This window comes from Protopterus annectens, chromosome 4.part1 (genome assembly GCF_019279795.1).
Source record: "Protopterus annectens isolate FY-2018-M chromosome 4.part1, PAN1.0, whole genome shotgun sequence".
In the NCBI taxonomy this organism is placed as follows: Eukaryota; Metazoa; Chordata; order Ceratodontiformes; family Protopteridae; genus Protopterus; species Protopterus annectens.
Window position 1 is genome coordinate 469194875 of NC_056734.1, and position 12026 is coordinate 469206900.

Consider the following 12026-nt stretch of genomic DNA (forward strand, 5'->3'; position numbering starts at 1 on the left):
CATACAAGCTGAGATCCATAGTAAACTACAAAAATCTTACAAAACATCTGCAAAAGTATTCACAAACTGTCCACAAGAAATTTTTGCAATAACAAATACATTTTATAAGACCTAAATGCTTTAATAATGAATTCATTTTAAAATGGTCAAATTAAAGTAGCTTCCTTCTTAGGGGCACCTTTCTTCTAGATTATTTTTTACTGTTTCATACATCAACATATAGCTTAAATATTATATGGTTTACAGAAAAAAAAAATAAGCAGTTAGGCCATGAATAATTTTATAATATTTTTTGAATAACCACAATATTTCATTGTTGTTGCTATATTTTGCAGAGTCGCATTAAAATGCTACACTGGTAATTAAATATGATGGAGAACTATTATTTTAATCTACTTAGTATCTATGAAGTTTATAAAGTTAACGTACACTAATCTATATGTTTTATCATACCATTAATCAATTTGTAAAATAGTTTTTCTACAGCATTTGTTGCAAAGTATAAAAGGTATTCCATATTTTGTGTATTTGTGTAACAAAATTGGCATGCAATGATTTGTGCTATAAAGTATGAATTTTTGCATTTTTTTATTCAAAGAAAAATAAGTTGATGAATGAATTAGGTGAGATATTGTTTGGTTACCAAAAGAAGTGAGTTTTAAAATAAATATCTGTTTTATTACACCAAATTAATCAATAGTTTAAGAAAGAGAGAGTGCTGTATCTCCAACCTAAATTCATTAAACTCTTCTTTTACTGCAATTCCTGCATCAAATTCAGAAGCAACATGTACACAGGAATTCATGCATGAAGTGGAAAGAATCACATATAGTCCTACAAGTACAAAATGGTCTACATTTACTGTATTTGCTGTCTCATTTTTAGAAAAAATATCAACAGAGATAGTCATTCAAGAAAATGAGAGTAGCACGTATAGTCCTTCAAGTACACCAAGCTCTACTTTTACAACAGTTACTGCATCACTTTCAGAAACAACATCAACAGAAACAATCATTCAAGAAACAGAAAGTACCAGATCTCCTTCTCCAACTACATTAAGCTTTACACCTGTTGTTGTTACTATTGAAGGTAAAGGCAGAAATAATTTTTTTGAGCTAATGTTTTGCAAGGTAAAGTAACATTGCAATTTGAAAGTCATAAATTGTTCTTTGCATTTGCTCAACTTAAGTCTTAATGTGGACTTTTCTGTTTAGTATATTTATGATTTTTGATCTATACTTTTTGTAATCATTAAGAAAACATAGCATGAATAGCTCACAAATCTATTCCCTATAAAGCTACAGGTCATCAAATTGATAAGCTAATAACTTATTTTTTAAGTTACAGTTATCAAGTTTTAATGCACTTTGTTCAGATGCACATTTGTATGAAATTCTTAAATGGTAGAGCCTTTTTAATGTCATATCTGAATGGGATATTTGACATTGAAGAGCTGTACATTCTCAGTGTGTTTCTATGTAAGTCCTTAAGTTCAACAGTACCAAGTGCCTGAATTCCACTTTGCCATAATCCTAGGAACACATCTTCCCTAATCTTCCCACATCTTTTTACATATGATGACACCTTTTCCTAGAATCAGAAGTTGTCTAACCTCTTGAGGTAGTAAGATACCCATTGAATGCATTGTTTTAAAATACAGATTTTGATTTTTCATTTAAAATAATCAGTCATCTAACACCATTATGGGCCAGTGGCTTTTAAACATAAATTGCAACATAAACGTTTGTAGCACTTATGTTATGGCTTTCTACACTGACTCACCACATCATGAGTAAAATTCCTGTTTAGCTATCTTTGAGTATTAATGAGCATGATTATTTCCACAATGTAATTACTATCCATGGTGGAAAAAGAAGTCAGTATACCTTACACTGAAAGACAAGTTTTCATTTTTGCAGTTTACATATTATTTTTGAGCCATAATTTTTATAAGTATTATGAGATTAAGCCATGAATACCTCACAAAAGTGTTCCCTATAAAGCTACAGGTCATCAAATTGATAAGCTAATAACTTATTTTTTAAGTTATAGTTATCAAGTGTTAATGCACTTTCTGTTCAGATGCACATTTGTATGAAATTCTTAAATGATAGAGCCTTTTTAATGTTATATCTGAATGGGTTATTTGACATTGAAGAGGTGTACATTCTCAGTGTGTTTCTATGTAAGTCCTTAAGTGCAATACTACTGAATGCCTGAATTCCATTTTGCAATCATCCTAGGAATACATCTTCCCTAATCTGCCTACATCTCTTCTACATGTCATGACACCTTTTCCTAGAATCAGAAGTTGTCTAACTTCTTGAGGTAATATGATAACCATTGGATACATTGTTTTATCATACAGATTTTGATTTTTCATTTAAAACACTCAGCCATGTACCACCATTTTGGGCACTGATTGCTTCTAAGTGACAGTGCCTCCCATTCAGTGGTCAAACGGGTGATGATTAAGGAATGGGACAGCTAATCAGGATGGAGCTGGTGGCTCACATCTGGTAGAAAGAGAGAGTATTGAAAAGTATGAAATGAAGTATTTCTGAGGAGAGACATGGACATGAACACTTGAGAAGGTTAAGATTATGCAATAAGACATAAGTTGTCACTTTCTAAAATATGGAATATTTCTTACAGGGACAACATTAGAAGAAACATCTATTAAAGAAACAGAGAACAGCACATCTCTTACTGTGGAAATATCAACCACTAGGTCTACTGCTGTTCCTACAACAGGTAAAAACTGCTATTCATTATATAATTAGAAATGGATGTATGACACAAATAAACCTTAAACAAAATGTGAAGCACTGTAATTGCTATACATGAGTTTGGCTTTCAGAAGGAGAAAAGTTTATATGGCTATTCTAAGAAATACTCATGTACAAATGCACACATCAATTTGGGGTCCTCAGATGTACCTCTTCATTCTATAAGAACCAAACGTTAATGTATCTTATTCCACTTACTCATATTCACTCTCCCACAAACATCATTGACATAGCTTTGCTTTACAGAGGACAGATTATTTTTAACACAGTAAAACAGCATCAGATTTGATGGGAACATGTCTTGTGAATGGTTGACTGGACCACTTGTAATGTGTAAGTAAAATAATACACAATGGCAATGGCAAATATCAGCCAGAAGTCATAACTACCAAATATTAACTTTTTCAATACTCCACACAGAAAAATCACATTTTAAGAAGCACAGTTATTGTCATCTGACAAACCTCAAATTCTTAAAACTCTTAGACTTAAATGAAAAAATAAGTAAAGATAACAATCTTATGATCTGCACAGTACATAAAAGTTGAGATCCACAGTGAACTACAAAAGTCTCACAAAACATCTGCAAAAGTACTAACATCCCGCAAGAGATTTTTGCAATAATAAATACAACATTTTTAAAAGACCTAAATGCTTGAATATTGAATTAATTTGAAAATGGTCAAATAAAAGTAGCTTCCTTCACAGGGAAATTATGACTTTGTCATCTTGTCTGTAGTGAAAGTGCTTCCAGTTAATATTTAAATAAAATAATAATATTTAAAGAAAAATGAGACACCTTTCTTCTAGATTGAATTTTACTATTTCATACATTTACATGTAGCTTAAATATTATATGGTTTACAGAAAAGAATGAATTAAGCAGTTAAGCTATGACAATTGTATAACTTTTTTTAAATAACAACAGTATTTCAGTGTAGTTTCTATATTTTGCAAAATCAGATTGAAATGCTACACTGGTAATTTAATATCAGGGAGCTCTAGCATTTTAATATACTGAGTTTGTATGAAGTTTATATACTTTACATACACTAATCTATATTTTTTATCATGTCATTAATCAATTTATAAAATAACTTTTCTACAGTATGTGTTACAAAGTATAAAAGATGTTGCATATTTTGTGTATTTGTGTAACAAAATTGGCATGCAATGGTTTGTTCTATAAAGTAGGAATTTTTGCATTTTTTTTTTTTTTTATTGAAAGAAAAATAAGTTGATAGATGAAGTAGGTGAGACACTGTTTCGTTACCAAAAGAAGTGAGTTTTAAAATAAATATGTGTTTCATTAACACCGGATGAATGAATACTTTAAGAAAGAAATAGTGTTGCATCTCCAAGCCTAAATACATCAAGCTGTTCTTTTACTGTAATCCCTGCATCAAATTCAGAAGCAACATATACACAAACATTCACGCATGAAGTAGAGAGGATCACACCTAGTTCTCCAAGTACATAAATGTCTTCATGCAGTCTGCTGTCAAAACCTGAACAGACAGCCTACTTCACTTCTCCTTTGAGTTCTGAAAGCCTGTTAACAATGAGAAATAGAATTAGCCTAGTCAAAGAACCCAGTAACCACCACTAATTGCTTCTATGTGACAGTGCCTCCCATTCAGTGGTCAACCAGGTGATGAGTAAGGAATATGACAGTTGATTGGGATGGAGCTGATGGCACAAATCTAGTAGAAACAGAAAGTATTGCAATGTAGGAAATTAAGTATTTCTGAGGTGAGACATGAACTTGACCTCCAAATGAGAAGGTGAAAATTATGCAATAAGACACATGTTGTCACTTTGTAAAATGTGGACTATTTCTTACATGGGCAACATTAGAAGAAACATCTAGTAATGAAACAGGGAGAAGCACATCTTTTCCTGTGGAAATATCAACCATTAATTCTACTGCTGTTCCTACAACAGGTAAAAAACTGCCATTCATTATTTTATTAGAAATGGGCATATGATACAAATAACCCATATACAAAAAGTGAAACATTGTAATTGTGACACATGCTTTTGACTATCAGAAGGAGAAATGTTTATATGGCTATTTCTAAGAACTACTCATGTATCAATGCACACATCAATTTGGGATCATCAGATGTACCTCTTCACTCTATTAGAACCAAACATTAATGTATGTTATTCCATTTAGTCACATTTACTCTCAATAAAACATCATAGATACAGCTTTGCTTTACACAAGAGAGATTATATTTTACACAGTAAAACAACATCAGACTTGCTGGGAAAATTTCATGAAATTGGTTGACTGGAACACTTGTAAATGTGTACTAAAATAACACACAATGGCAGTGGCAAAAATCAGCCAAAATTCATAACTACCAAAGTTTTTAACTTTTTTACTCCATGCAGAAAAATCACATTTTAAGAAGCAGATTAATTGTCATCTAACAAACTGGAAATTCTTAAACCTTTTAGATATGAATGAAAAAAAGTAACTAAATATAAAATATTATGATCTACACAGTACATAAAAGCTAAAATCCATAGCTGAACTACAAAAATCTTGCAAAACATCTACAAAAATATCGACAAACTCTCCGCAATTTTTTAAAAAACCTAAATGATTTAATAAAGAATTGCTTTTAAAACAGGGTCAAAGTAAAGGAGCTTCCTTCTTAGGAAAAATATAACTTTGTCATACTATCTGTAGTTAATATGCTTCCAGCTAATATTTAAATAAAATAATAATATTTTAAAATGATTCACCTTCTTGACTGAATTTTGCTTGTTTCGTATATGTAGATTAAATTTTACATAGATTAGACAAAAATGAATTAAACAGTTAAACCACTGAAAATTGTATAACAATTTTTGAATAACCAGAATATTTCAGCATAGTTGCTATATTCTGCCGAAAAACATTAAAATGCTATACTGTAATTATATATGAGGGAGCTCTATCATTTTAATGTACTGAGTATCTGTGAAGTTTATAAACTTATACACTAATCTATATGTTTTATCATGCTTTTAATCAATTTGTAAAATAGTTTTTTCTACAGTGTTTGTTGCAAGATATAAAAGGTATTCTATATTTTGTCTATTTGTGTAATAAAATTTGTATGTAATGGTTTGTACTATAAAGTAGGACCTTTTCTATTTTTTACTAAAAAAGTAAGTTGATCAATACAAAAGGTGAGGTACAGTTAGCTTACCAAAAGAAGTGAGCTTGCAAAATAAATATCTGTTTCAGTAACACCGAATGAGTCAGTAGTTTAAAAAAGACAGAGTATCACATCTCCAAGTCAAAATACATCAAACTCTTCATGCACTGTATTTTCTGCATCAGTTTCAGAAACAGCATGAACAGAAATATTCATGTATAACATATCCCATGTACTTCTACAAGCACGGTGAGCTCTGTGTTCACTCAACTTGCTGTTTCATTTTTAGAAAACGCATCAACAGCAATAGCCACTCAAGAAAATGAGAGTACCACATATAATCCTACTTTTAGAACAGTTACTGCTTCAATTTCAGAAACAGCAACAACAGAAACAATCATTCAAGAAACAGAGAGTACCACATCTGCATCTCCAAGTACATTAAGCTCTACTCCTGTTCTTGTTACTACGGCAGGTAAAGGCAAAAATATATGATTTGTGTGAAGGTTTTACAAGTTAAAGTTACATTGCAATTTGAATGTCATAATTTTTTTTTGAATTTGCTAAGCTTAAGCCATACAGTGGATTTTTCTGTTTAGGATACTTATGATTTTTGAACTATTATTTTCATAAGCATTAAGAGAATAACGGATGAACAGCTCACAAAATTATTCCCTATAAATGTACAGCTCATCAAACTGATAATAATTTTTTTAAGTTATACTTATCACATTTTAATTCACTGTCTTTTCTGATGAACATTTATATGGACATATTAAACAGTAAAGCATGTTTAATGCCTTACTTGAATGGGTTATTTAGGTTCATAGGTTCATAGGTTCATACTAGGCTATCTGCCCTAGGGCATTTATAAGCCTAGCCAGAGTGTGTGTGGCTTTCACCACCCCTTAGGATGAGAATACTATACCCATTAGTTTGCTGTGCCTCTGTCCAGCAGTGACACAGAGATGATTCCCGGGGTAAACCTACGATCTCCCATCCACTCGTCAAGATTTCTCTTGAACAGAGTCAGTGAGGGGCTCTGCCTCACATGGACTGGGATTCTGTTACATAGTGTAGGGAGTCTCTGGGTGATGAATCTGTCCCTCCAGCACGTCCTATTTATATCCGTGTTGAGGTTTAAGTCTCTTGCTCTCGTGGCTCTGGTGGATTTGGATTTTTTGAGGTGGAGCATGTCCATTAATTCTGGGTTGGACATGGCCTTGTATGTCAGGCACAGATCACCTCTGAGCAGATGGTATGCAACTGAATAGAGCTGCAGTTTCTTCAGTCGGGCAGCGTATGACATATGTTTGAGCCCCTTTATCCTTTTGGTGAGGAACTTTTGGGGTCTTTCCAACTGCTGCAGGTGTCGGGTAAGGTACATTCCGAATGGGGCGTTGTACTCAATCATTGGTCTGATAAGTGAAGAGTACAGGGGTACAATGACCTCTCCTGATCTGGATGTGAATCCCTTCATGATCAGGTGGGCAATGTAGAAGGTCTTCCTAACCACTTTGGCAATGTGAGTGTCAAAAGAGAGGTTACTGTCAACTTGGGTTCCCAGGTCCCTGATAACGTCTAACGTGTTTAATGGATTACCACCTATGTGGTAATTAGGGGTTACCTTGTTTTTCCCAAAGGGTATGACTATATATTTTTTGGCATTTAGCTTAAGGCCATGGCTCTGGCACCAGTTATCCATTTCTATGAGACCTCTCTGGAGGATGTCTGTGTCTGATGGAGTGTCAATTATGGTGCCCAGTTTGCAGTCATCTGCAAATTTTGTCAGCCACAATCCCCCTATGTTTGCCTGCACTTCAGAAAAATAAATGCCGAACAAGAGGGGGCCCAGGACTGAGCCCTGTGGGACACCGCTCATGACTGGCTTAGAGTCCGACATGGCACCAGCAACTCTAACCCTGTGGGTTCTGTCCTTGAGCCAGTTTGCAACCCATCTTGTGACATATGGGTTTACATCTAAGCTGGTGAGCTTTTCTATGATGCCCGAGTGGGGTATTGTGTCGTACGCTTTTGCTAGGTCAAGGTAGGCTGTGTGAACTGCCTTACCCTCATCAATGGCCTTAGTGACTGTTTCGAAAAAGTCGACTAAGTTCAGGAGGCAGGATCTGCCCTTGACAAAGCCAAATTGGGAAGGATCCAGTGTCTGTAGGTCCCCAATGTCTTTATTTATGAGTTCCATTATGATCCTCTCCATAGCTTTGCAGACAAGGCTCGTCAAGCTTATGGGGCGGTAATTTCCAGGGTCCGTAGAAGCACCGCCTTTGTGGAGTGGGACCACAGTTGCCATACGCCATTCTTTGGGTACGTATCCTGTAGTAAGGCTAAGATTAAACAGCAGCCTTATGTGTGGGTTTAGTTCCTCATTGAGTTCATGTAGCACACAGCCGGGGACACCGTCCGGTCCCATTGATGCTGTGTTTTTTGCTTTAGAGAGAGCAGCTCTCACCTGGGCATCTGAGATGTTTGGGAGGCTAGACTCTGGTGGGATAGATATTTCTCCTTTTGGGGGAGAGTGAGGGGAGAAATTTGCACTGAACCAGTCTGCCAGTATGTTGGCAATGTCTGTGGGTTCAGTGATTTTTGTATCATTTTGGACTAATTCTGAGCATATCTGGGAGTTTCCACCCAGGTTTTTAACATAGCTAAAGAAGGCCTTATGATCGTCTTTTGTGTCTTTAGTGAATTTTCTCTCAAAGTTGGCCTTGGATGATTTTATGAGTGATCGTAGTTTTTTGCTAGTATTGATCAGAGATGCCTTCCCTTTTAGGGATTTTGCTCTGTCATGTAGTAGCTTTCTCCTCTTGTTGTAGAGTTTGTTTATGGCTCGAGTCCACCAGACCGGGCGCCTGCCTTTGGTGGAAAGGGTCTTGATTTTATTAGGGATTGCTTGATCCATACATTCCTGGTGGTGCTCATAGAAGGCATTTGTAAGGGTTTCAGCAGTGTGGGTTGTGGTTTCCACTGGCTCGGGGGCCTTGAAGGATACCACTACAGTCTTAAGAAGTGTGAAGTTTGCTTTTGAGAAGTTCTTCACTGTGGTCTTTTTTGCTGGGATTGGGGGTGGGATGTGGATCTCCAGTGAGATTAATTTATGGTCTGATCTCACCAATGAGGGATATACTTCCGGTGTGGAGCATTTTGTCCCCATGTTTGTGATGATCAGGTCTAGTATATTTTCTCCTCTTGTGGGAATCGTGACTAGTTGTTCCATAGCATTTGAGTTTATGAACTCCAGGAACCTTTGGGCTAGGGTGTTGGGGCTTGAGTAATGTTCCCAGTCTATGTTTGGGTAGTTGAAGTCACCCAATATGATGGTGTTTGGAGAGACATTCATACTCTCCAGTGTCTTCAGGAAGGCTGTGTGGGTTTCCTGAGTTTGAGAGGGTGGTCTGTAGCATGCTACAAACTGTAGGGCAGTTTTACCTATAGTTAATTGCACCTGGATGGTCTCCGATGCTTCGTGCGTTGCCACTAACCTGGAGGTGTGGGTATCCTTTATGAATATGGATACTCCCCCTCCTTTTGTGGTTCGGTCTGGATTTTGGGGCCGGAACGCATGATATGAGGTATAACCTGATAGTGCTGGGGTGCTCTCAGGAGCCTTGAACCAGGTTTCAGTCACAGCACAGACATCGATGTTCTCCATATTGAGGAGGGCTTCGAGGGCGTGCATCTTGAGGTTTAGACTTCTGGCATTGAGCATATTACCCTTAGTTTTTTTCCTTTTTGTTTTCTAGGGTGGTAGGTTTATCATTTGAGCCTTGCCTAAAAAAGGCACTATGGGGGTGGCAAGAGCCTTTGCCAATATCCGGAAGCCCAGGGGTGACAGGTGCAAGCCGTCCCTTGCGAAGCAGCGTGGCTTGTCAAGCATGTCATCCCAGGCAGACAGACATTGGATCCCCTTAGAATGACACCAGTAATTAAGCCAATTATTAAAGCTGATCATTTTGTCTCTGTATTGTGGCATCATTCTTGGTGAGGGTAGGATACTGCTCAGGGTCAGGGTTATACCGGCCTGGACTACATAATCTGAGAGCTCCTCTATGTCTCTTTTCATGTAGTCCAGGTAGGTACGTCTCAGGTCGTTCACACCGGCATGGACAATGACTGAGTCATACTTGTACTTGCTGTGGAGTGACCTGAGTGCTTGTGTTATGTGGCGGATTCTAGCGCCCGACAAGCAGCTTACTGTGATCTTTTCCTTGTTCAGTCTGGTGAGTGGGACGTCAGTGTGTCTGACTATGGAGTCACCTATAACAAGTGTGTCTGGCATTGTGTTTGGCCTTAAGGGCTGTGACTGTTTAGCACACTGACTTTGAGAACTATGTGTTGCATGTCTTATGTCTTGAGGTGGCAGTTGCTTGGGTGTCTGCTTTGGAGGCCTCTGTAGTTTTGGTAGATTTTTGATCAGTGCCTCCAAGTATATCTTTGTGTGTTTATGTGTTTGTTTTGCAGTTGTGATAGTTCTATGTGAAATTGGGTTTGTGGTGTGCATGGTTTCCTTCTCCTCCTGTCTGGTCTTGCCAGTCCTGAGTTGAGAGAGCTCAGCCTCCAGTTTGGCTATATAGTTGCATCTCTCACATGTATTTGTGTTTTGTGGGAGAAGGAGTGGGTTGTCTGTGTACATGAGGCAATTGTAACATTACCTCAAGATGCCCAGATTCACCAGCTGAACAGGAGAGGACGCTAGCAACTGACCCTTCGACATGCTAGAAAAAGTGAAAAAGTTTGCTGTGTAACTGAGTCAGAAGGGACCTATAGGGAAATGGGTACTCAAGGGGATTCTAGGCTAATGTAGTACTTTGTTTAGTATATAAGTACTTTACCTATATAAAAATGCTTTAGGAGCAAGTGCTGAGCTTTTGAGATAGAGAATAGACTGTTTAGATTGCAAGTAGAGAAGTTCTAAGGGAAAATTGAAGAGCAGACTTTACGGAGCCAGAAATAGTTTAACCTTGTTTAACCGGCGCTGCCCGATGGTGCTCTATGGGCAACTCCACGCTAAATCACGCAAAAGCGCGCTAAAGCGGGCTTTATAGCAGGAGCGGGCTTTATAGCAGGAAGAGTTCCACTTTCTCATTATATTTCTATGTAAGTCCTCTATGTTCAACTGTATTGAGTGCATGAATTCCATTTTGCAGTCATGCTAAGATTACATCTTTCCTTATCTGAGCACAAGCTCTTATGTCCTGAGATCTTCACTTAAAATCAGTTGTCTAATGTCTTGAGCTAGTAAGATACCAATTGAGTACATTGTTTTATACTACAGATTTTGAATTTTCATTTAAAACCATCAGCTATCTAACAGCATTATAGACAGTGGTTCTTAAATATAAATTGCAGTATAAAAGTTAGCAGCTTTTATGGTACAGCATTGTACACTAACTCCTCAGATTATGAGTCAACTTCCTTTTTAGCTATCTTTGAGTATTAATGAACATGATTATTTCCTCAGTGTAGTGACTACTCATGGTGGTAAAATAAATAAGCATAACTTCCACTGACTAACAGGTTTAGATTTTTACAGTTTGCTAAATGAAATGTCTATAGTGATAGATTCAAATGCACAAAAAGGCAATATTACATTTATTTCTGCAAAGCAGATAATTGTTTCAGTTAAATATTGATGAAAAGCATATAAGGACTGTGCTCTTACTGAAACTCAATTGACTCAAGTTCAATACTATGCCCAAAATTGCAGGATCCTTGCAGTTAGGTAAAAGCATGAAGGAGGATTGTCTGCTCCCCTCTCATGTGGGGTTGCTATGACACAAGTTGATATGATAGCAAATAAGGGAGTACAATTTAACAGCTGAAAACTGTGTGATACTCTCTGTAGTGAAAGTGCTTTTAGTTAGTATTTAAATAAAATGATAATATTTAAATAAAAATGAGACACCTTTCTTCTTGCTTGAATTTTACAGTTTCATACATCTATATATAGTTTAAACATGATACAATTTAAAGGAAAATGAAGTAAGCCATGGATAATTTTATTACATTTTTATAGCGGAAAATGGCAGTGTAGTTGCTATATTGTGTAGAATCACATTAAAAT

At 36.4% G+C, this 12026-nt stretch overlaps 1 protein-coding gene across 1 annotated transcript in view; it reads left to right on the top strand.

The window, feature by feature from the left end:
* The window catches only part of LOC122801231 (mucin-5AC-like), a 206258-nt gene that overhangs the window by 169534 nt on the left and 24698 nt on the right, over positions 1-12026 (top strand). The window contains exon 11 of the mRNA XM_044070783.1: positions 2656-2754. Within this exon, the coding sequence (XP_043926718.1) occupies positions 2656-2754 (99 nt within the window). The remainder of the gene's footprint in view (positions 1-2655; positions 2755-12026) is intronic.